Source organism: Diutina rugosa (assembly GCF_008704595.1).
Source record: "Diutina rugosa strain CBS 613 chromosome Unknown scaffold88_size28847, whole genome shotgun sequence".
NCBI classification, from domain to species: Eukaryota; Fungi; Ascomycota; class Pichiomycetes; order Serinales; family Debaryomycetaceae; genus Diutina; species Diutina rugosa.
The window spans coordinates 308-23,397 of record NW_022995156.1 but is presented as its reverse complement, the minus strand read 5'-3'; the positions used below and the strand labels follow the sequence as shown (position 1 = coordinate 23,397).

Below are 23,090 nucleotides of genomic sequence, written 5' to 3'. Positions count from 1 at the left end.
TTTTTTTTTTTTTTTTTTTTTTTTTTTTTTTTTTTTTTTTTTTTTTTTTTTTTTTTTTTTTTTTTTTTTTTTTTTTTTTTTTTTTTTTTTTTTTTTTTTTTTTTTTTTTTTTTTTTTTTTTTTTTTTTTTTTTTTTTTTTTTTTTTTTTTTTTTTTTTTTTTTTTTTTTTTTTTTTTTTTTTTTTTTTTTTTTTTTTTTTTTTTTTTTTTTTTTTTTTTTTTTTTTTTTTTTTTTTTTTTTTTTTTTTTTTTTTTTTTTTTTTTTTTTTTTTTTTTTTTTTTTTTTTTTTTTTTTTTTTTTTTTTTTTTTTTTTTTTTTTTTTTTTTTTTTTTTTTTTTTTTGCTTCCTTGAGGGTTGTATATAAGCACGCTAAGAGTTTGTTCTGGATATTAACACATATAGCGGGCGCTGGAAGCGATCTGCAATGTTTATAGACGAGTTAATAGATAACCGAACACTTCGTTAAACACCATGATAATATGCAGGTGCATGAGACACAGAACACGAGAACGGTTGCTCCTACCCATGAGTTTGAACTAGCCAGCTCATTCCACCTAGTGTACTTGTACTCTATCAAGGTGGATATTTGGTTTGACGAGTTTCCTGGCAGCTGACACTCCCTCTGGGAAAAACTCGTAGAGTCGATCTGATTGCTTCATAAATATTGTTGGCACTGGAAGTTTTTCATGATTTTCTGGACGAGCTGGCGTGAGATATGAACGGGTTGAAGTAATGGTGAAAAAGACAATCAAGAGATTTTCACGGAATGAGTCTTTTTGCTTTGTATCAATTGTTGGCACTTGAAGTATAGCTTACGCGTGTTTGGGTAAATTAACCTCAAATTTAGAGTAGTGGAAGCCATGTTCCTTTTCTTACACTACCTGCAAGATATATTAGTGTACGCAGTACTCAAGAAAGTTATGTGTTTGTTGAAGGTTTGGTTCTAACATCAACACATTATGATGAACATTGCAGGCGACTTATACTTGGAGCAATGGTAATACTGGTGTGATTTCTCGTCTAAGCAACAGGCTTGTATGATGATTGTGACTTCAAGTTCGTTCAAAGTGGTTAGCTCATTCTTGGCACCATTTGTAAGCATATCTACATGGTGACAAGTTCTCCAATAGCAAACACCAGGTTTATGCACCCTCTATGCCTGCACACAAAAGTTCTATATGCAAAAATATGAAAAGCTCTACCCAAGTTCATTCATGAGACAAATGACACCCTAGACAAAAACGAACTACATCACTGTAATTTTCAGTGTTCAAATAGTACGTTTGGCAACGATTGAGAATTGTTTGAATTTCTTAATTTTTTTCTTGAAAAAACTAAAAAAATTCTATAAAATCAGGAAGAAACGATATAGACATTTTGTTTGCTCCACAAAATTCTTTAGCATTGGAGGTATGTTTGGTGTGATTTTGGATGAGTTGACTCCAAAACAGGCGTTTCTATGTGAATTTAACGGTGGAAAAAATTTTTTTTTTTTTTTTTTTGCAAATTTCTTTTCGGGCGATTTTGAAATAGTGGCGTAGTCTACTACACCCAGTGAGCATTCAACCCGACTTGTGATGTTCATAGCAGTGGTGAGATGGGTGTAACACCTCCTCTACGTTAATGTCTATATGCAGGTACATGAAGAAATCTGCAAGACGCAAAAAGGTGAGTTTCAACACGCATTTATAGAGGTACCTGCTCAAATTTGTTGGCGTTATTATAGTCTTTAAGTACGCTTGTTTGGCCTGATGGGTCAAATTCAATGCCAACATTGGTGCCGACACTTTTATCATGCTTTCAAGTCCGAGGTTCTGCACACAAGCATTGCATGTGCATGTGGATCACAAGTTTTCAATCATATTTTTCATCACTTGTATGACACTTTAGAAAATATTGAACACAGCACTGTATCTTATACAGTTCGAAGAGTATTTACAACACCAAAAGGGATTTTTCTGAATTATCTTCTGAAAAACTTCGAAACGTGATATAAAATCAGGAAAATTTGCTACAGACTTCCAGTTTGCCTCATAAAATTCTTTGGAACCAGAAGTACAGTACATAAAATTTTGGGCAAGTCGACGTTCATTTTGAAGGAGTTTCAGCCATAGCACAGTACTTCAAATACATGCAGGATACGTTTATAAATGCAGTTCTCACAATACATCTGGCTCTATCAACTGTGAATCATGGGTAGGTCAAGTAAGTTACCGCCGGTGTAATTGTGATAAGCTGTACTTCTGGCTACAGGACTTCTATAAGCTAGAATAAAAAAATGACATATTTATCACGCTTTTAAGTGCGTGTGTAGAGTACTCCTGCATAGAGCGAGGAAATGTTCAAGTCAACATTCATCAGCATCAAGACAGATCAAGTGAGGTCTGATGCCATTTCCATGTTTCGCGCGGTTCAAATATATGTGTAATAGACATCAAAAGATGTTCCGAACAAAAAAAATTCTGAAAAAAAAAATTTGAAATTAAAATTTGAAATAATTTTTGACGAGAGGGGCACTACGAGTGGCTCACCAGGATATATGCAGGATATAATTGATTGAGTTGTGACAAATATGGGTCACGAACTCGGGACCAGTTTCATGCTACACCTCGGTAGTTTGACGCTCTAAGATAATTGTTGCAATAGTGGTGATACAATCCCGTTTAGGCGTTATTTTGGAGTAAAGAACTTGAAGAACGTGACTTCAAAAACTGTGTTGGTAAGTTGACAATCTCAACACCATTGTTTTTATGCTACGTCTTAGTACTACATTCATCATGTTTATGGAGTTGAATGGAATACTGAAATACTCATCATGCTTTCAAGTACTTTGACAAATATATCATGCATGTGGTGGAGTAATCTTCAGGTCAAGCTGACGCCGTCCAAAAAAGGATTTGACGGGTTCTGATGCCATTCCTATGGTCTGCACGGTTCAAATCCGTGTATGATTGTAACAAGGAAGGTTTTGCTCGCTGAAAAATGCAGTTCAAGTAAAATAAAAGAAGAAAATCATCAAGCTTTCGCTCGAATGCGATGTCATCTGCTAAACTAATTTGATTTACGTCTGTAATCAATTCATTCAATCACGACTAATCGTGTTCAGGCTCAAGTAACTTCAAATTTATAAGCCACAGGTAATTTGAGTTATGTCACTAACATTTCATGTCTTCTCGGATGTCTTTACTTCTCTATTTTCATTATTTCGTAACACTAGTACAACGTCTGACCTCTCACCACACATTGGTGGTCTCCAACTTGCTCCTTCAATTCACCAATGACGACGGGCATTTCACCAGCTTGCTTCAATTCGTCCAACACTTGTTCAACGTTGTGATCTTCAACGATGGCGACCATGCCGATACCGAGGTTGAAAGTCTTAACCATGTCGTCGACGGGGACCTTACCTTGTTCGCCGAACCATTTGAAGATACGGGGCACCTCCCAAGTGGTCATGTCAATCAACGCTTGCAAGCCCTTAGGCAACGCCCGGGGAACATTTTCCACCAAACCACCACCAGTGATGTGGGCCAACCCAAGAAGCAAGTTCTTCTTAATCAAAGGCAACAATTGCTTAACGTAAATCTTGGTGGGCACCAACAATTCGTCACCGACAGTGTTGCCATTGGTAGTCCACGGCGCCGGCAGATGGTAGTCCAAGTTAGAGTGTTCAAGGATGTGACGCACCAAAGAGTACCCGTTCAGGTGCACCCCATTCGACAAGAGACCGATCACCTTGTTACCGGGCTTCATGTCATTAGTACGAGGCAAAATCGCCCCCTTCAGCACCGCACCCACGGCGGTACCGTTGGTGTCGTAGTGACCGGGGCCGTACATACCGGGCATTTCCGAAGTTTCACCACCGACCAAGGCACACCCAGCTTGCTTACACCCATCGGCAACCCCCTTGACGAACTTGGCAGCAACGTCGATGTCAAGCTTACCAGTGGCAAAGTAGTCCAAGAAGAACAAGGGTTCGGCACCTTGCACCACAAGGTCATTGACGTTCATCGCCACAAGGTCGATACCAACAGTGTCGTGCTTTTCCATGATTTGAGCAATTCTCAACTTGGTACCAACCCCATCGGTGGCAGCCACCAACAAGGTGTCAGGGCCGTCGTAGCCAGCAGCCTTCAAGTCGAAAAGACCACCAAAGCCACCAATGTCGGAGTCAGCCCCGGGACGAGCGGTCAGCTTCACTTGGGCCTTGATTTCGTTGACCAATTGGTTACCGTTGTCCACAGAGACACCGGCATCAGCATAGGTGACCCCCTTGTTCAGCGATGCGTCCTTGAACGCGCGGTGGGCAATGTCGGTACGGTTGTACTTGTCCTTGAAAGTAACTTGCTTCAGAGCAGCGTAAGCGTCGTCGACAGCTTCCTTCAAAGTGGAGGCGATGGCAGTGGCAGCGATGACACGACCACCAGCGGTGACGAGCTTGCTGTCAGTAATGGTGGTACCAGCGTGGAACACGAAGGCGTTGTCAGCAACCTTGTCCACCTTGATTTCGTCACCCTTAGCGTACAGGCCAGGGTAACCGCCAGCAGCCATGACTACGGTAGCGGAGTAAGTGTCGGGTTGCACGGCGAGAGTTTCCGAGTCCAAACGGTGTTCGGCAGCGGCAAGCATGACGCGGGCAAGATCAGTGTCCTTCGATAAGAGGGGCAACACCGTTTGCGTTTCGGGGTCACCGAATCTGACGTTGTATTCCAACACCTTGGGCCCGTCCTCAGTGAGCATAATCCCGGTGAAGAGCACCCCGCACATGGGGAAGCCGTCCTTACGCATACCGTCGATGGTGGGCTTGATGATGTCGGCGTCGATTTGCTTGAGCACCAGGGGAGTGGCGCAGGGAGCGGGGGCGTAGGCGCCCATACCGCCAGTGTTGAGCCCTTGGTCGCCGTCACCAATACGCTTGTGGTCTTGAGCAGCAGGCAAGTTGAAGAAAGTGTAGCCATCGGTGATGGTCAAAATCAGCAATTCCTGGCCTTCCAAATACTCTTCGATGACCACTTCGTCACCGGCGTTGCCGAAGGCCTTAGTGACCATGATTTCGTCTAAGCCCTTGATGGCTTCTTCAGTGGTTTCAGGGATAAGCACCCCCTTGCCGGCAGCGATGCCGTCGGCCTTAAGCACCACTCTGTAGTCGACAGTAGACAAGTACTCCTTGGCCTTGGCCACGTCGGTGAAGTTGTGAAAGCGGGCGGTGGGGATGTCGTGCTTGGCCATGAAGTCCTTCGAGAACGCCTTCAGCCCTTCCATCTTTGCCGCCGCCGCCAGCGGGCCGAACACGGGGACGCCGATAGCCTTAAACTTGTCGCTGATGCCGTCAACCAACGGCTGTTCGGGGCCAGGGACAACTAAGTTGACGCCCTGCTTGATGGCAAACTCGACAAGCTTGGTAAAGTGCTTAGGGTCGCCGGAAAGGTCGGGAACGTTTTCCACTTTGGCGACGGAGGCGGTGCCCCCGTTACCTGGAGCCACGTACACTTTGGCTACCAGGTCCGACTGGGCCAATTTGAAGGCAATGGCGTGTTCTCTTCCGCCATTCCCAATAACGAGGATCGTCAACGACATGAGCAGCACTGTGGAGGATGGGTTGTGAGGAAGGCGGGGGGGGATGGTTTGCGCCTAATATACCAGCCGCTCATTAGTCGCGATTGACTCGGGCCGCAACCGTTCGGCGTACCGCGCGAGTCATTCCATCGCACCCTGATCTCCAGATAATAAGCGTATATATTGGTGCGTTACCTCCTGAGTGATATTGACAAGTCGCTGTCAATAACTCCAAACAGTGCTTCAGAAACTATAGTGGGATTTACTTTGATAATGCCAGTTTCTTGGGTTACTTTAGTGTTAATTTGATCGTTTCTGTCAAGCCAATGATTTCACCCCTGAGTCATGGGATGTGTATGGCCAAAATCACTATCCCAAAATTCAACTAATCTTTCAGTAGTGGTTACCAAACCTATCTTGAATCATCCCATAAACTTGTAATTGCAGCTGTCTGATTTCGGAGATTGAAGAACTCCGAGTAGTAGTCGCACTCATCTCGGAATACGAGTACCCTAAATTCAACTCAAATTCTATTAAAGTAATCATCCAGTGTTTCAGCTGAGCATCGGGTGACGTTCAGTGTCTCGTTATGCTATGTACATATATACAGGGTCATCAAATGGCCACGTCGCCTTGGCCCACCACCCCCAGGAACTTGTATTCGGGGTCGGACGGCTTCGGGGCGGCGTCGCCATGCTCAGTGATCGGCAGGTACAAGTAGTATGCCATCAACGCGTTCACCACCGCTCTCGTCTTTGCCTCTCTGAGCGACAGCCCCGGCGCCTCACCCAACTTGTGGGTGCCGCAGAACGCCCCGGCAATGTAGATGGGGTGGGCACTCTTTCTCCCGGTCTCGGCGATCAACCGCACCTCGACGGCGTCGGCCATGCCTTCCTTTTCACACACTCTCACCAACTCTCTCGTCGGCTGCGAGAACTGGAACATCTGGTCCAACGGCACTTTACGTGACAAGATGTGGTCGTTGATGAACGCCTTGGCCGCATCTTCGCCACAGTGGGTGTACATGCCGCCAATGATCAGCTTGACTGCCAGAGCGTAAGCTTCCACCCGCTTGGGCACAAAGTCATCGCCGTGGCGCAATTGCGCCTGCTCGCGGGCGTCCAACTTGTACACACCCGGTTCAACCGGAGCCTTCTTGATCGCCTCCAGCTGGTACCTGAGCTTACCGTATTGGATGGGGGTGGGCTCGTTGGCCAAGTACTTATCGAGCTTCGACCTCTCGTCGGTCTCAATCCCCCACATCTCGCCAATGGCGGCTAACGTCTGCGGGCCCATGTAGGCGTTGACAGCAGCGTTGTGCACCGCCATCGGCAACCGAGGGTACTTCAGCACGAGGTACTCAGTGACGTAGTATGACAAAAAGGTTTGCCCCAACGTGGCGAGGCCGTAGTTGGTGACAAGCTCGCCGCTGCGGTCCATATTGAGGGCCTGGGAAAGCGTCGACAACAGGTAGGAGTCCGGAAGGGCCAATCTCGCTTTGAGCGCCACTAACGGCGCCAGCTGAACCGCCGTCGATTCGGGCAACCGGTGGGTGAACGCCTGGTTCCGGTACGACCCGTAGTCGGTGAGCTTCAGGTACTGCTGCTTCAACAGCGGTGACACGCGGGCAACATGGTACCCCCGACGTAGCGGTGTCACAACCAACCGACGACCTAACATGGCTCTGATGAAATTTTTTCAGCCGGGGGTGCGAAATGAGCTGAGGGGTGGTGGTAAACGCTGGAGATGAAAATTCTGGGGAAAGGGAAATTTTTGCATGTGAGTAGGGGATTTGTGATGTGGTTGTGTTCATGATATATGTGTTAGAGTTCTTATAAAAATTTGGTACATTTATGTCGCAGGCTTGGTGGTAGTTGTCGCAAGCACCGATCGCAGACATGGCAGTCTTGTGAGATCAAATGAACAGAAAGGCTGAGGAAGTAGAAACAGTAAATGTGAAGTTGATACAAAACGAAGATCAAAATGACAGACCTATAATCAGTGATCGAAATAAACAAGCTTGAGCTGCTTATTCCAGAGTTTTTTAGAATTATAAGCTAAGAGACGCGTACTATCGATTTTTGTGAGACTTAGAAGCAATTCGATGTGCAATTTTATCATACAAAATTGAATCAATACTCAATCACCATTCCTATCCCTCCACATCTTCGATGCTTAGTGCTTCTATAGTCCCCACTATCCGTTGTCGGCGCGATCACGTGACGCGCACCGAGCCAATGAAAAACCATTCATCGTGCTGACACCAAGCTTCCTACACACCTCACCATGGCCCACGTCGTAAAGCTTAACGCGGGGGCGATTGCCGCCATGTCGTCGGTTGTCTTGCTTTACGTTGCCATCAAGTCGCCCCTTAAGAACCAGTACCTCGAACAAAACAGATTGTCGCCCAAGGCCGACTTGGCGTGGAGAAACTCTGCCCAAAAGTGGTTGGACTCGAAGCAATAAAAGCGTTCACCGTTTTTTCCTGTGCATTACGAATTATATTTACATACACGTTTGAAAAGATTATTTTGCCTTTGTAGAAGTGGGCTATGATGCCTTGATGTCGCCCATCTCCAAACTGTCCTCGGTGCTCAACTTGACCCAATCGTTTTCGAGCTTGAAAAAACACCACATCCACCGCCGGCCAATTTCAAGTAACTCGATGACGAAGTACCCCGCCAGGTAGGCGTCGTAGCCAAAGAGAAATCTCAGCATTTGCGAGAGAGTGGTGGGAGCATTATCGATGGCAAACGCACGCAAGACCCACACAAATCTGAGTAAGGTGTCAATGACACATCCAATGGCATACATCCACAGCGGGTAGGTGGTGGTCGGTCTAAGCCAGCTGCCATGGCCGTACCGCACACGATCAAACATGTCCAACCCCCAATCCATGCGAAAGTCCCAAAATAAGGAATAGGTGGAGTTAATGGCGCTGGCAGCGTACCACCATTTAGTCAAGTGCCACGCCCACTTGGTATTATCGGGGTTAGTGGTTAACGTCGTCTTGATCGCGTAGTTGAGAGCTAACGGCACGAGCCCCAGAGCGTACTTGACCAAGTTTGCTAAATGCAGGGGTCTACCTGTGAGCCGGTACTCAAACCAACATTGACGGATACGGATGAATGTAGGGTACGCGATGATGGCCAGCTCAAGGCCGGCAGGGTATCGAGTATCAGTAGGGATATAGTAGCCCCACACGTAGAGCCCCACGTCATTGAGCACTTTGGCATAAGATATAAGCGAATCGCTTATCAAAATATCGTTTGATCTCATTGTTACCGAGTTGATTCCTCCCCGTAAAACGCGCTTGATGGTGGTGTGGGCTCGAGCTTGGCCAAAATGATGTTTGTGGGCTGGCAGCGATGGATTGGGGCCAAAGAATAACCGGTACATAGTATAGGCAAACGCCAATGCTGGTATAACCCCTAAATGACGGCCAGGGACCATGATTTCGCCCACTTTAAACGCGATCCACGCTAACACATTGAAGATAGTGATCGCTACCAGATTGTTAGCAATTCCCCGTTGGAGCAGAACGTTTTCATTAAAGGCAGGGATCACTGCCAGCGCAAACTCTCCTGCCAGAGACAGTCGGTCTGGCTGGCCGTAGCTGTTGGTGGTGTACAGCAAATTGAGAAGGGCAGCGACGTTGATGTGCCAGGATGACGTCATCGCCCGGTTGAGGATGTACCAGAGCCATACTCCAATTTGTACCACAAAGAGAATACGAAACGGTAGGGGCACTATGTCATCGAAGAGTAACTGTCGTGTGTCTTCATCCATTCTCTGTAGAGGAATTGTCGCGTTTCGCACTGCGTTACATCATTTGGAAAATCACAGAGGGCGCAGTCTTTTTTACAAGCGGTTGTGAGAGAGGCATTAAGAGGAGAGAGCGGACACCAAGGCTTCCTATGAGAAATAGACTTCAGCGCGATGAGAACACCGCGATAATAAAGTTTTAATCACTATTGTTATTCATGATTAGCATGGAAAACATCATTAGTCTTGTCTACATGGGAGATGCCAAGGTAAATGCTATGTATTGTGTATAAGGTGGTTGTCACTAAGATGTTAGTCCCAGTCATTATAATAATGGTTGCACTCAGAATTTTCAGTGTTTGGCTAAATATCGAATCGTCATCTTCCGTATGGAACTTCCGCCTGGGGCGACATCTTTGTCTTCATCGTGAACGTTTGGAATTTGGTACTTACACTCATCGCAGACCAGCTGCCGAGTTGTGGAAAAATCTCAGATGTCAACGCCATCGCATTTATAGTGGGCGGCCGTGGTGTGCATATAATTCTTAGTTAGGGTTCAAAGTCGATAGATAAGAGAAACTACTAAATGTTTGAATTGATAGGCGACAAGCGAAAATGACTTCAAGCAGTGGTTGCGAATAGCATCGTATCTCTGATAGTATCTCCAACAAAAATATTAGCAGTGTCTTTTCGTAAATTTTTTAAAATTGTAATTCTCCAGTAAAAACAAAGTTGAGCGCTTCATTATTCGAGATAAATCATGTAGAATATCAGGGTTGATTGAAATCGCTGTTCAATCGCTTAATCCATAATTTACTCAATCTCTTTTCTTACTAGTCCCGAATCATAACCCGTGATTCCATTATTATATAAACTATGCCAATAATTACTTCTTAAACTTCTTCTCCTTAATCTTGCGGTTATTCGCCCGACGCTCAGACTTGGTCAAGTAGCGGAACTTCTTTTTCAGCTTGGGTTTCGGCTTAGCCACGCCGCTGATCACCGCTACCTGCTTAGCCTTCTTAATGCTATCCTCCAATACTTCCTCCAGCCGCTTCAAGTCGACGTTGTTGGCCTTAGCCAATTGTTGGATTTCCTGCATCTGTTTAATCACCGGGTTCTCCATCGGTTCCACTTCAACGGTAGTCTCATCGTCAATAATGGCGTCAGTAGGCCCATCATCTTCACGAACGTATACTTGTTTAGTGACTAAAGTGTCCTTAGGGTTTTCTTCATCATCATCATCTTCATCATCGTCACCTTTAGCTTCGTCAAACCCTCCCCACTCTTCGTTGTTGTTTTCGTCATCGCTGAGGTCATTAATATCGTTAATCCGTTTCATGGTATCATTGAACAGCTTGAGCTGGGTCTCAAGGTCCTTTTTGCGTTCCTCACGAGCCTCTTTCCGCTCCCTGATCCGCTCGAGCCGTTCCTGTTCCTTGATGAAGTTCTGGGCCTTCTTCTTTCTTTCAAGCTTCCGCTTGTGGAACCCGGTCAAGTACTCCTTCCGCAGGTCACGGTCAAACACCACCTCCTCCACCCGGTGCTTCAGCTGCGCCTTGTCCTTATACTTCTTCCCCCCAGTTAAGATCTCCCGATTTGTTCGTACCATGGCAGTGTATTCGAGAGTCAGGTTCAGTCGGACTTTTCGCAGCCTCTGCGCATCGGGCTCATCTCCAATACCTTGCGAGCGACCATGGACGCCAGCGACATCGTCAAGTACATTGCCGGCCTCAATCACAGCATCGATGAGCTTGAAGGGGCAGTGCAGCCGATGGTGGCCAAGCTGCTCGATGAGCTGTTGGCAGCCTACGGCCACCTGAAGGAGGAAGTGTTGGGCAAGATCAACACCCTCAATAACTATACCTACACGTTGATTTCGGTGGTGTTCAGTCAGTTGAAGGCTCAGGGAGTGGACACCGATGCCCACCCAATCAAGGCTGAGCTTCAGAGGATCCAGGGCTACATGAAACGGGCTAAACAAATCGCTACTCAACAAGAGCTGGAAGAAGAAGCCGACAAGAAGCGCCAGCAACAGGCTAAGGAATACATCGAACAAGCTTTGGGTGTCAAGGGTGGCGAACTGGCGCCGCTGCTGTTAGCCCAACCGGCGATCAGCACCGGTAATTTCGACGAGAAAGAATCATCATCTACTGAGTCTAAGGAGGCTCTGGAACTGACAACAGAGGCTAAGTCAGAGGAGAAGCCCCAGACTAAGGGTAAGCAGCAAAATGCTAAGCTGAACAATGCTAAGCTGAAACCGCAGAAAGGTAAACAGCAGAATAAGGTGAATAAGCCTAACCATAATAAGAAAGGCAAGAAGAAGTAGGGCCCCGGGACCCCTTCAAATCGCCCCGGCTGGATATATATATACGCATACATAATTAGGGAATGACGTTTATCAATTAATTAATCAATTAATTAAAGAGCATCGAAGCCGCTAACTCAACATTGCCGTTGCAAGCAATCAATGCTTGTCTCGCTTGAGGCGGAGAGAAACCAATGTTGACAAGTTGCTGGATCTCAGCATCGCTGGGAGTGTATTCGTCTCTTCGTAAGTGCGATGCTTGCGTCGCATGGGATGAAGGAGCAGCGGGTGTCGTAGTAGATTTGGTCGCTGGCTGAGCAGAAGTGGTGGCAGCAGGAGTATTGGTGACTGCTGGAGTGGGATTTATGGCGGATGCTGGTGCCTGATCAGGGCCCTTCGGGCTGAATGGGTTGTTGACAATCTCGCCTTCAGACAAGAACCGAGCTTCGACGGTGCCGTTAGCAAGAATTAACTTGTCTTGCTCCAAATCGATAATGGCCCGATGCCGTCTCAACATGTCCAAGCCAAACAACAAGTCGACATTGGTATCGATCACAGTGAATGAGCACGGAAGTTCGATCTTGCTGTCACCCACAGTAATGGGAACGGAGTGAATACGTCCTCCCAGGGTTTGTCTTCCCACACCTTGGATTTCCGCAACCATCCGTTTGTCAATGAGCCGATCAATACCCACTTTCTGAGCCAACTTCGGCGAGATACAGGTAACCTGAGCCCCCAGATCAACGAACGCTTGGATCTTGTGGCCTTTAATGGTAAGCTCAATGTAAAGCATGTTGACATGAGTGAAAGCCTCAGGTGTGATTTCGTAAGCGAGGCGATAGTTTTCATCGATAGCCTCCTGTTGAATGAGTTCCATGATCCGCTTCTGCAGTTCAGGATCGTCAGGGTTTTGCATGAGCCGCTGGTACTCAGCCAGGTTCTCCACGCCACCACCGCCCATTTGGCCCATATGAGCAAACGTCTGTTCCATCACTTGGCGGAATCGGACGGGGTCCTGCAACACCGCTTCCATTTCCGGTTGCTGACGGATGATCTGTTCTCTCAATTGAGGGGTATTAAGGATCTGCTGACGTTGGCTCTCGATAATCGACGCCGGCACTTGGCCCGGACGAGGCGCTGGCGCTGGAGGTCTGCTAGCAGCAGCGGTAGCAGCTGGGGCAGCGGTATTGAGTAATTGAACCATGTCGCCATCAACTAGCCCCACTTCCGAAAGCAGCTTATCGTCGCCATTGATCTCGTTGCCGTCCTTGACGAGCTTTTGGTGTTGCGGGCCAACGCTAGTTTCCGCTTCCAAGTAGGCCTTGAAATCAGCCAAAGTGAGCTGATCGGGGACTTCCACGGGGATCACGTCGCCTTGGTGAACCACAGCGAATCTCATATTGTTGGGTTTCCGAACGAGTGTCTGAGGGATTATATATATGTGGGGTTGAGTGGCGGTGGCGTAAACTTAATGCCTCCGAGATTCTGTACTGCAGATAAGACCGGACATCATTACGATTCTAGGGTAGTTGTAAGATCGGAACAAAACCCAAAATTTGCTTCCTTGCATTGCTTCCATTAAAGATGAAGGTTAATTACGTACGCCGTTTGCCTATTGGTCTGCGAGAAGATGATTTCCGCTGCAATCAGGTGTTTATAAAATCAATCATAATGTCTCTCTATCTACCAAACCTATTCCCATTCGACGGTGGCGGGAGGCTTCGAGGTGATGTCGTAGGTGACTCTGGCGACGCCGTCGACTTCGTTGACGATTCTCAGCGCCACCCGCTTGAGGAAGGCGGCGTCAAACACAAACCAGTCGGCGGTCATGAAGTCGACGGTCTCAATGGCTCTCAAAGCGATCACTTGTTCGTAGGTACGTTGGTCACCCATGACACCCACCGACTTCACCGGCAACAACGCGGCGAACGCTTGCGAGATTTGACGGTACAAACCGGCGTCCTTAATTTCCTGGATGAAGATGGCGTCGGCCTCACGAGCAATCTTCACTTGGGCGGCGGTGACTTCGCCCAACACTCTGATGGCCAAACCGGGACCGGGGAAGGGGTGTCTCCACACCAAGTCCTCGGGAACGCCCAAGAGCTCACCCAAGTGGCGCACTTCGTCCTTGAACAATTCACGGAGAGGTTCGATCAACTTGAGCTTCATGTTGTCCAAAAGACCACCGACGTTGTGGTGGGTCTTGATGGTTTGCGAAGGGCCCTTGAACGAGATCAGTTCAATGACATCGGGGTAGAGAGTACCTTGCAAGAGGAATTCAATTTCCGAGCCGTCCTTGGGTTGGATCTTGGCGGCCTCTTCTTCGAACACGTGGATGAACTCGTTACCGATGATCTTCCGCTTCTTCTCAGGGTCGGTGACGCCCTTGAGCTTGCCCAAGAATCTTTCCGAGGCGTCGACGACAACCAAGTTGATCCCCAAACCTTCGTCGAGGGTCTTCTTCACCTGTTCGGTTTCGTTCAATCTCATCACCCCGTTGTCGACATAGATGGCGTGGAATCTGTCGCCAATGGCCTCCTTCATGATCTTGGCGGCGACGGTGGAGTCAACACCACCGGACACGGCACCGATGACTTCGGCAGTGGGGCCGACAAGCGCCCGCACCCGTTGGATTTCCGTGTCGACAAAGTTCTCCATCGACCAGTCGTTCTTAGCGTGGCAGATGTTGATGGCGAAGTTTCTCAACAACGTCTTCCCCTCGACCGAGTGAGTGACTTCGGGGTGGAACTGGATCCCGTAGATGTTGTCGGTCTTGTTGTAAATGGCACAGTAGGGCGAGTTGTCGGAAACGGCGACGATCTCGTACCCCTTGGGCAAGTCGTGCAACTTGTCGCCGTGCGACATCCACACGGTCGAATTGGTCATGCCTTCAAACAAGGGGCAGTTGGCGTCCTTGATTTGCAAGGTGGCGGGACCGTACTCGCGCTTGTCGCCCCGGGCAACACCCTTACCGTTGATCCAGGCCAACTCCTGCATCCCGTAGCAGATCCCCATAATGGGAACGCCCAACTTGAACACGTCGTGGTCGACGTGGGGGGCATCGTCAGCGTACACCGAGTAAGGACCACCGGAAAGAATGACACCGGTGGGCTTGAACTTGAGCTCAGCAATCTTTTGGGTGCAGGGCAACATTTCGGCGTAGACATTGAACTCACGCAATCTTCTCGTGATCAAGTGGGAGTATTGCAGACCAAAGTCGAGCACCAAGATGGTGTCGAACTTCGAGGCGACTTCTTCAACCGAGGGCATGGGGGTCGGGGATATGGTTTCGATGAGCAGAGAAATTTCCCTGCGCGCGGGTGTCGCATTTGGACGGATTGTGATGACTTGACTCGGGTGAACTCGGAGTCACCAGTGCACCCGGCTGCGAAATCAAGAAATTGTAAGGCTGAACCGATGCATCGCCAGCCCGCCTTACACAGAAGGTATATGGCGATGAAGAGAACGTGGAATAGTAAGACCTGACCACATGTCAATAGTAGCTCGTAGCCAGCCCACACCACCGTCTGTATTATGAAATCTATCGACGATCATAAGCTAACAAATCAAGGGTCAGCTGAAGATGTTGTGAGATGCATCTCTTTTTCGTATTATCGCATCGAGGTCTACAATTGTAGTGGCGATAACCTGCCATTAGGGTATTATGCATACTAACTTCCCCCTGTGTGTTGTTGCTGAATAAAGTTGTAGCCTCGGCGTCATCATCTCGTACCAACCGTACTTCAACTTTGATGCAGATGTGAAGGGATCTTATTCTCTCCTCTCGTTATAATATACTTTTTCGGATGCAGGTGTCTCGTTTGAGGAAGTGTAAAACAATAATCAATGATAGTTGTAGAGACATTATTAATTTGCAAGGCTACTCGTATGCTTTTCTGAAACTACCTGATTAGAGGTATCAGTGATAAGCTGGAGGCAAGTAATATTCGTGGCGTCAAATGAGTGACTCTCCGCTTGAGAAATTACAGGAGACTCAACCAACTATATAACTCAAGGTAGACTTCTCTGCTGATATTTCAAATGCGGTCATTACCTCCTCCGTACGCTTCTCGCCGACGCCAGTGGTCGCGGCTCAAGTCTCAATTACGCCGAGCACTCGGCAGATCAAACCGGCCGCTGCCGCCCCGCAAGTGGCGACGCCGCACCCAAGTGACGGAGATCACTCCGCAACGCCATCTGTTTCGGTTCAATGCCCACAAAGATAGTCGACGGCTCCAGTTGTTTAAATATGTCGTTGATCATCTATAGGAATGTATGTTCGAATCCTGACAGTAGCATTTACACAATTTTCCTGCGATAGTGTTTGCGCGAAGCCGATGCTCATCGCACCGTTTACACCCCAACTCCATCCCGATAATACCACTGCCAGCCATGGACGCCGCTCAAGTGAAGATCCGGTTGTTCACGAAGGAGGAGGACGAGTCGTTGCACGTCTCCGACGCCCCGCTCTACGTGCCGGTGCTGCTTAAACGGTACGGGTTGTCTGAGGTCGTCAACCACTTATTAGAGAAAGACACCGAGGCCCCCATCCCCTTTGACTTTTTAATCGATGGCCAGTTGTTGCGGACGCTGATTGACGAGTACCTTGTCCAGAACGGGTTATCGCTGGAAGCGTTCCTCAACGTCGAATATACCCGGGCGGTGTTGCCGCCGTCGTTCCTCGGTCTGTTTAATAACGAGGACTGGGTGAGCTCAGTTGACGTGATTAACCCTCAGCTGGTAGCCGCCACTTCGTCGCAAGTTCCCATCACTGATGCTAAGATCTTATCCGGTTGCTACGACGGCATTGTCCGCACATATAATGCTCTGGGCCAAGTGGAGAGACAGTTCGTCGGCCACCTGGCTCCGGTGAAGGCGGTGAAGTGGGTGTCGTCGACGAGAGTGGTGCTGGCAGGTAACGACAGACAGGTGAGATTGTGGAAGAGTGGTGCTGAGCCGGTGGCGGTGGACGACGACGAAGATGCAGAGTTGGGCAAGACCTACGCGATCTTAGAGGGACACAAGGCGCCGGTGGTGACGCTTGACGTCCACCAGGGGTCGAACCGTATCATCCTGGGTGCCTACGACAACACGGTGGCGGTGTGGCTGACGATCCAGCTGCAGATGGCGGCGATCAACGTCCACGCCGACGAGGACAAGTACTTGCTGCTGGCGCTGAAGAAGCGGCGGAAAATGGCGGTGCAGGACGCCACCTTACGGCGCCGGGCCCCGTTGCTGGTGCTAGACGGCCACACCCAGCAAGTCGAAGGGGTGGCTTTTGACGCCCGCGACGCGCTGGTGGCGTACTCGGTGTCCCAGGACCACACCATCAAGACGTGGGACTTGTACACCGGCAAGTGTGTCGACACCAAGCAGACGGGGTACTCGCTTTTGCTGGTGTTGCCGTTAGCTGGGCCCAGTCTCTTGGCGACGGGGTCGCTGGCGAGACACATCAACTTGCTGGACCCGCGGGCCGAGGAAGCGACGCTGAAACGGCTTGTCGGCCACACCAACTTCGTGGTGTCGTTGGCGGCGTCGCCCGACAACGCCAACTTGTTCCTGAGTGCGTCTCATGACGGCACCGTTAAGGTGTGGGACGTACGCGGGGAAAAGCCGTTGTACACCATCACCAGAGAGGGCGCCGACACGAAGCCCAAGTTGTTTGGGGTGGCGTGGGATCCCGTGGTGGGGATCGTGCTGGGGGGGCTGGACAAGAAGCTCCAGATCAACAAGGGCACCGATATTGCCAAATAGATTTAAGAGGGGGGATACTAAGAGGTGTAGACGTCAGCATGCTATATTCCTGTATAATATTACATCATTCATCTTCGCCTTGGCTTTTGGCATTTTAACTTTATTTCCTGGCCGTGGCCACCACAGGTCGACCCGAGAGATACGCTGTCGGTGGCTGTTGCCATTGGCACCCAGTAGCCCTGGGTCTCGGCTTTTTCTGCTAGTAAGTGACACATAAACCGGCGTGCATGGGGTACTGCACAAACCCCGGCGGCAATTTCTCCCGGTGCCGCTGGTCTTAGTGATAGACCAGGCCAGACCCGCCTCGCCCCGCCCTCCACGCCGTATGCTTTAGATCCTCTAACGCTGTACACCGCCTAACTTTGGCTATTGTCATCGATCCTGTACCCTGCTGCTCGCTGCCGAGTGGCTGCGAGTCGGCATTTCCTCTGTGTGTCGCCGAACAACAGTGTCAAGTGGAGGTGGAGTGGTGTCCGACACAATCACAAACGACAACACCGATACCAGTGGGAAAAGTGGGCTGACTGGGGCCACGGCTGAGGCAGGGGGGGGGGCTCCCCGACACTTTCTTCCTTGCTCGGACACCGTTGGAAAATATTTGGGTGAGGGTTGTGAGGCGAGGGTCTCACATGTACCTTACTATGACGTAAGGCGGTATCGGCGAAACTGCTTTGCGGGTGAAAAAGCTAATCTTAACAAAAGCAAAGCACAGCTGGAAACGACCTTCGCTCACCGGTGGAAGGCTTCCATGGTGCGCTTCGGTACAGCCAACATTCCGTGGGAATCTTAAACGAGTTGGAACCGAGGCTCTCAATGTGGTGTGCACTGCAGTAAACGTTTTTGGTAGTAGTAGCCATGGCAACTGAGCAAGAATCCTAACCTACTGCCCAGTGCCTAAACCTTGTCGGCGAGAGGCCTTAGTGTTGCTCGTCGAGTGCGAGGGATTCCGATTGGTGGTGAGAGGATCAGGGGTATAACCTTAAAATGTGGGTACACTTTGTGTATGTGATTTATAGTGTTAGGAAAGCTCACGTGTGGAACCCTATAGGAATCTATGCATCAGCGCCGCGGTTGTCGCGCCAGCGTCCACCGGGTGGTGCCATAGTACCCCTGCCACATCAGCTGCTTGTCGGTGATGTAGCCCACGGTGTCTGTGACGTCGTTGCGGTAGTCGAGATCGTGCCACCCGAGTTTGTGCCGGACCTGTTCGATCTCCTCGGCGTTGAGCTCCACTTGCGGGCTCAGACCGTACTTCAATGGGCCGATATTGATCCAAAACCCCTTGGCTGGCGGCGCCGTGAGCTTGGTGATGGCGTCAAAGTAGTCCATGAGGTTCTCGGCGGTGTCGATGAAGAACGCCAGCACCACCACGACGTTTTTGTACGGTTTTCCAAGCTCAAAGAAGCGGAAGTCGCTCATATCGAGCTCAAGGTTCGGCGGCGGCAGCTGCGGCACTACGTCGACGTGGCGGTAGTGGGCGTCGGTGCTGGTGAAGTTAGAACACGTGTGGATGTAGGGGTAAATGGGGGCGGCGTCGGCCCCCAGGTAGATGTAGGCGTGACACAAATGCATCAACCCCAGAAACTCGACCGCATGCACCTGGTAGTCGCCCAGCCTTGCGATTTCGTGGGCGATCCGGCCTAGACCCAGCCCCGGCACGATCACGCAGGTGTCGGCCTGCTCGTCTTTCGGGATAATTGTTGCGAGCTGCCCCTGGATGTAATCGATGAGAGGCCTGATCTCGTCTGAGCTCAGCCAGTCACGGGCGAAGTGGCCGAGGGTCTCGATCACGCGGTAGTTCAGCCCCAGCACCGACGAGTCGGTCGCGCCTTTACCCAAGTCGGCGTGGGTTAAGTCGTAGCGGTCAAAGGCGAATTGAGTGACGCCATCGAGGAATTGCTGGTTCACTTTCGATAGTTGGTCAAGCTTATTGAGCTTATTTGAGTAGCCAACGTCATTGCACAACTGCTGCTGGCGCCAGGTCATCATTTTGAACAACTTACGGCGCCGTTCGCTGGCGGACTTCTGAGCGGCGTGGTACAGCTGGAGCAGCTTTAACGCACTCAAAAGCTCTCGCTGACGGGTACCCGGTAACGCTTTGAAGAAGCTGTTACCCACACCCTCAACGGGCTTGGTGTGAGGGTTGATGATCGAGCGAAACACCAGCGATCTCAGAAACATGTTGGTGGCGAGGAACACCGAAACAAGTAACGGGATCTGAGACTTGGGGAGTAGTGCCTGAAGGGCGAGGTAGACCACAGCAATGGCTCCGAGACTCCGCAGAAGGCTACGGGCCGTGTCCATTCACGAAGTCGGTAGGAGGGCGGCGCGGACGTTCCCGATCGCTCGGCGTAGCGCGCCACCCACACCATCACAAAGTAAACCATTTGCCACACTAATAGTACACAAAAGGATGGGCTTGATCTAATTCAATTTAGTATGATTCAATTACTGAAGTCAGTTCCTGAAACTTTGGTTGGGGAGGTGTTTCGCTAGGGTATACGCTTCCTCGATTGTTTGTTTTGACGACGCAGCCGTGGCCTCATTGATATGTGCCTCTGTCAACCCCGGCAAAGCGGGACGTACAAATGGCACCAAAACTTTGACGACGAGTAATTGTTTGGCTACGCACGTTCCCGACGAATGTTGCCGTGATGTGGGCGGCAGCCAATTGCAGCAGGGGTACCCGTGTAGCTGTACGGCAGTGGTTTGTTTGTCATTGGTTTACGGCTTGATTAACTAATCGGAGATCAGCAGATTACTACTCCAAGCAGACACTTCACTCCTCGATATTACTGTGGCCGTAGAGGGATAGCCGTAGGGGGGCAGAGAGGCTTTGTTAACTGGGCTTAGGTATCTGGTATCTCCTAAGCGCTGCGAGGGTGTGTGCGGGCGCCGCACGGTCTCAGTTAGGCAGCGACAATCGCCCTAGGATCAGACCCACACCCCCGCGCCGTGTCGCCATAAAATCGCAGGCTACCAAAAGAAGCACTATCACTACTACTACCAATTTGAATGTCGCTGGAAGAGGAATCGCCCTATTCGTTTGACGACGTCACCCCTCAGCCGCTAGATGCGCTGCCAGTGTGCAATATCATGTACAGCGACGAGTACCGGGCGGAGGTGGGGACGCTATTGGCGCTCATGAACCGCCACGAGATCAGCGAGCGGGCGCTCTGGCTCACCGAGCAGGTGCTTGACCAGCTTGCGCTGCACTACCTGGTGTGGATCTACCGGTTTGACCTCGTCAAGGGGCTTAACAAGCTGATCGTGGACGAGCTCGAGTGGTGTGAGCAGATCGCCCTCGACAACGAGAAAAACTACCAGATCTGGAACTACCGCCAGTTGTTGATTGAGCACGCGACGAAAGACGGCGGCGAGTTCAGCGCCAAGCGCGAGCTTCCGTTGATCAGCGCCATGCTCGACGCTGATTGCAAGAACCACCACGTATGGCTGTACCGGTGGTGGCTCGTGCGACGGTTTAAGCTCGATACGCCTGAAGAGCTCGAGTGGGTGCTGTCAATGCTTGCCCAGGACCTCAGAAACAACCTGGCGTGGTCACACCGTTACCTGGTGGTGTTCAGCATGGGCGGCGCCATTAGCGATGATGTGGTGCGGCGAGAGATAGATTATACGGAAAAGGCGATCGCCCAGTGTCCCCAGAACCCGCTGAGCTGGAACTACTTGCGGGGCATCTACCGCAAGTACGGCGCCCAGTGCTCGCTGCGACCGCTCCACCAGTTGGCTGACGGCTATCGCGACGTGCTGCTTCCGGCGTTGGAGGTGTTGGCTGAACACGACCCGAGTTATTACCTGCGTCTTGCAGAGGTCGATCCGATCCGGAGACACTACTGGGCTGCGTTGAGCCAGCCATGTTAGTGCTTACATTTAGGCAGTGGCGTCAGCGCCACCGGCGGCAGCCATCGGTGGCGGCTACAGGGTCATCGCAGCGGGCCACCGCTCATCTCGCACCGCACATCACGGAATTCTCCGTGCAGCTAGCGCTAGCAGCGGAACCGGTTAGGGTACCACTTAGTAACTAAACGATTACCTAAAATTGTGAACGTAGGCTCTTGTGATTGGCGAGAGACCCGCTTGGCTGCTTTCGTCGTTAGTCCCGAAAGGAATTGGGGGATGAATGCCCCCTAGCGGCCGGGGCGCCGTAACCGGTGACCGTACGACCGTCTGGCACCGCCGCGGGAACGTTTAATTTGCGTGCGATAGAAAATGCCGACGGGCGCGCCCCTGCACATAAGCGGTAGTGACGAAAAAAAAAAAAATCTTTGATGTGCCACCGCTGAAAAAAAAAACCTCACCTTAGGGGGCTCCCCGTTTTTGGTCGCCCTCCCCCATCCCTTCGCAGTGCGCGTGCAGCGCCTGGGAAAAAAATACCGGAATCCACACGAGCGCAGTGCAGATGCCAATGGGGAAAATATATATATAGCGGCGACACACCAGGGGGCGCAAACCGTTAGCCCTCCGAACCGTCATCATTATACCCAGTGATGAACGGCGACGAAGAACTCCTCCCCCCGCTCCCCGCCAACCGAAATCTGGTGGTGCTGCTGGAGACGGCGCTGCTCGCCAAACCCCCGACCCCGAGCGACGATGATTTGTTCCCGGTGGTGGTGGAAGAGCTGTTTGCCGAATACCACTTGGACTCGCCTCTGTTGGTCGACCACCAATATTTCGTGCCTAAGGAGATCGCCCAGCCGATGCCTAAGCCGCTGCGGCTTAAGCTGTTGAAGCAGGGCATCCGCAAGCTCAGCTTGACCCCCACCAAGCGCAATGACCTGGGGCTGAAGCTGCCGAGCCACGAATCTCTGCCTCCTCCTGGGGCTGCCGCTAGTGTTACGCTGGTGTGTCTGGATGACCAGGCGGGTGCGGTGGCAACGGCGGCGACGCTGGTGGCGCCACTGACGCTGCTGGCGCGGGCACTGCGCCTGGCATCGCTCTCAAGCAGTCGCCATCTGATTCCCCGGCTGCCGAAACACCTGCCCCACTCGCTGACACTGCTGTTGCTGAACGTGTTGCGCACGCGGGCGGCGCTGGTGGCGACGCCGTTGACGCCGCCGTTGACGCTGCCGGTGATCACCTTGCTGGACAACTTGCTGTCGCTGAAGCTCAACGTGCTGCTGATCGAGCAGCTGTACTTCACCCAGCGGCGGGCGCGCCTGGTCGCCGACTTGACCACCGTCGAGGAGCTCATGGAGTACACGGCGTACTTGCTGGGCCAGCGCCGCCAGATCACCGACGCCTACGACGCCACCCACCAGCGGCTCTCCCTGCTGGGGTGGTGCACCCTGAACGACTTGGACAACTTGCAAATCCAACACGAGCTGAGCTTGTGCCAGATCGACACCAAGCTCATCCAGATCGAGGAGCGCCTCAACCGCGAGTTCGGCGTGTCGTACATCGACGCCCACTAACTTATTCATTCATATCTCTCCACATTGGAGAGAAACAACCCCCCATCTACTACGTTACGAATTCCTTTGGGTATAGCCACGTCACTTGTACCCACACCCCGACACCCGTTTATAGACCTCGGGGGAAGCGAGCCCGCAGGCTGGCCAGCCTCCCCCAAAAAAATGCCACGACCAAAACTAATCTCCTAAGCCTCTGTAGTGCGATACACATCCCTTGGGTGGCGCCGTGTTGTTGTGTGTACGGTGGCGCTGTGTGTGTATTGCGGTGGTGTTGTAG

At 50.5% G+C, this 23,090-nt stretch overlaps 11 protein-coding genes across 11 annotated transcripts; 4 read left to right on the top strand and 7 right to left on the bottom strand. All coding sequences in view use genetic code 12, as the record gives it.

Annotated features, from left to right (window-relative positions):
• Positions 1-3,214: 3,214 nt before the first annotated feature.
• On the bottom strand, positions 3,215-5,578 carry ADE5,7 (bifunctional aminoimidazole ribotide synthase/glycinamide ribotide synthase; the record flags this gene model as incomplete). Its single annotated transcript, XM_034156445.1, has 1 exon — positions 3,215-5,578. One exon carries the CDS (start codon positions 5,576-5,578, stop codon positions 3,215-3,217), a length of 2,364 nt encoding a protein of 787 aa, XP_034011551.1.
• A 594-nt stretch (positions 5,579-6,172) lies between these two features.
• On the bottom strand, positions 6,173-7,237 carry MRPL3 (mitochondrial 54S ribosomal protein mL44; the record flags this gene model as incomplete). Its single annotated transcript, XM_034156444.1, has 1 exon — positions 6,173-7,237. The coding sequence occupies one exon, from the start codon at positions 7,235-7,237 to the stop codon at positions 6,173-6,175; it is 1,065 nt and encodes a 354-aa protein (XP_034011550.1).
• Positions 7,238-8,107: 870 nt separating this feature from the next.
• ERD1 (Erd1p) lies at positions 8,108-9,346 on the bottom strand (the record flags this gene model as incomplete). Its single annotated transcript, XM_034156443.1, has 1 exon — positions 8,108-9,346. The coding sequence occupies one exon, from the start codon at positions 9,344-9,346 to the stop codon at positions 8,108-8,110; it is 1,239 nt and encodes a 412-aa protein (XP_034011549.1).
• Positions 9,347-10,208: 862 nt separating this feature from the next.
• Positions 10,209-10,934, bottom strand: DIURU_003656 (uncharacterized protein; the record flags this gene model as incomplete). Its single annotated transcript, XM_034156442.1, has 1 exon — positions 10,209-10,934. One exon carries the CDS (start codon positions 10,932-10,934, stop codon positions 10,209-10,211), a length of 726 nt encoding a protein of 241 aa, XP_034011548.1.
• An 84-nt stretch (positions 10,935-11,018) lies between these two features.
• Positions 11,019-11,651, top strand: DIURU_003655 (uncharacterized protein; the record flags this gene model as incomplete). Its single annotated transcript, XM_034156441.1, has 1 exon — positions 11,019-11,651. The coding sequence occupies one exon, from the start codon at positions 11,019-11,021 to the stop codon at positions 11,649-11,651; it is 633 nt and encodes a 210-aa protein (XP_034011547.1).
• Positions 11,652-11,739: 88 nt separating this feature from the next.
• On the bottom strand, positions 11,740-13,029 carry DDI1 (Ddi1p; the record flags this gene model as incomplete). The annotated part of the gene is made up of 1 exon (XM_034156440.1): positions 11,740-13,029. One exon carries the CDS (start codon positions 13,027-13,029, stop codon positions 11,740-11,742), a length of 1,290 nt encoding a protein of 429 aa, XP_034011546.1.
• A 293-nt stretch (positions 13,030-13,322) lies between these two features.
• Positions 13,323-14,900, bottom strand: GUA1 (GMP synthase (glutamine-hydrolyzing); the record flags this gene model as incomplete). The annotated part of the gene is made up of 1 exon (XM_034156439.1): positions 13,323-14,900. One exon carries the CDS (start codon positions 14,898-14,900, stop codon positions 13,323-13,325), a length of 1,578 nt encoding a protein of 525 aa, XP_034011545.1.
• Positions 14,901-16,022: 1,122 nt separating this feature from the next.
• On the top strand, positions 16,023-17,384 carry YTM1 (Ytm1p; the record flags this gene model as incomplete). The annotated part of the gene is made up of 1 exon (XM_034156438.1): positions 16,023-17,384. One exon carries the CDS (start codon positions 16,023-16,025, stop codon positions 17,382-17,384), a length of 1,362 nt encoding a protein of 453 aa, XP_034011544.1.
• Positions 17,385-18,443: 1,059 nt separating this feature from the next.
• On the bottom strand, positions 18,444-19,565 carry DIURU_003651 (uncharacterized protein; the record flags this gene model as incomplete). The annotated part of the gene is made up of 1 exon (XM_034156437.1): positions 18,444-19,565. One exon carries the CDS (start codon positions 19,563-19,565, stop codon positions 18,444-18,446), a length of 1,122 nt encoding a protein of 373 aa, XP_034011543.1.
• Positions 19,566-20,399: 834 nt separating this feature from the next.
• Positions 20,400-21,263, top strand: RAM2 (bifunctional protein farnesyltransferase/protein geranylgeranyltransferase; the record flags this gene model as incomplete). Its single annotated transcript, XM_034156436.1, has 1 exon — positions 20,400-21,263. One exon carries the CDS (start codon positions 20,400-20,402, stop codon positions 21,261-21,263), a length of 864 nt encoding a protein of 287 aa, XP_034011542.1.
• Positions 21,264-21,889: 626 nt separating this feature from the next.
• Positions 21,890-22,813, top strand: DIURU_003649 (uncharacterized protein; the record flags this gene model as incomplete). Its single annotated transcript, XM_034156434.1, has 1 exon — positions 21,890-22,813. The coding sequence occupies one exon, from the start codon at positions 21,890-21,892 to the stop codon at positions 22,811-22,813; it is 924 nt and encodes a 307-aa protein (XP_034011541.1).
• Between the last annotated feature and the right edge of the window lie 277 nt (positions 22,814-23,090).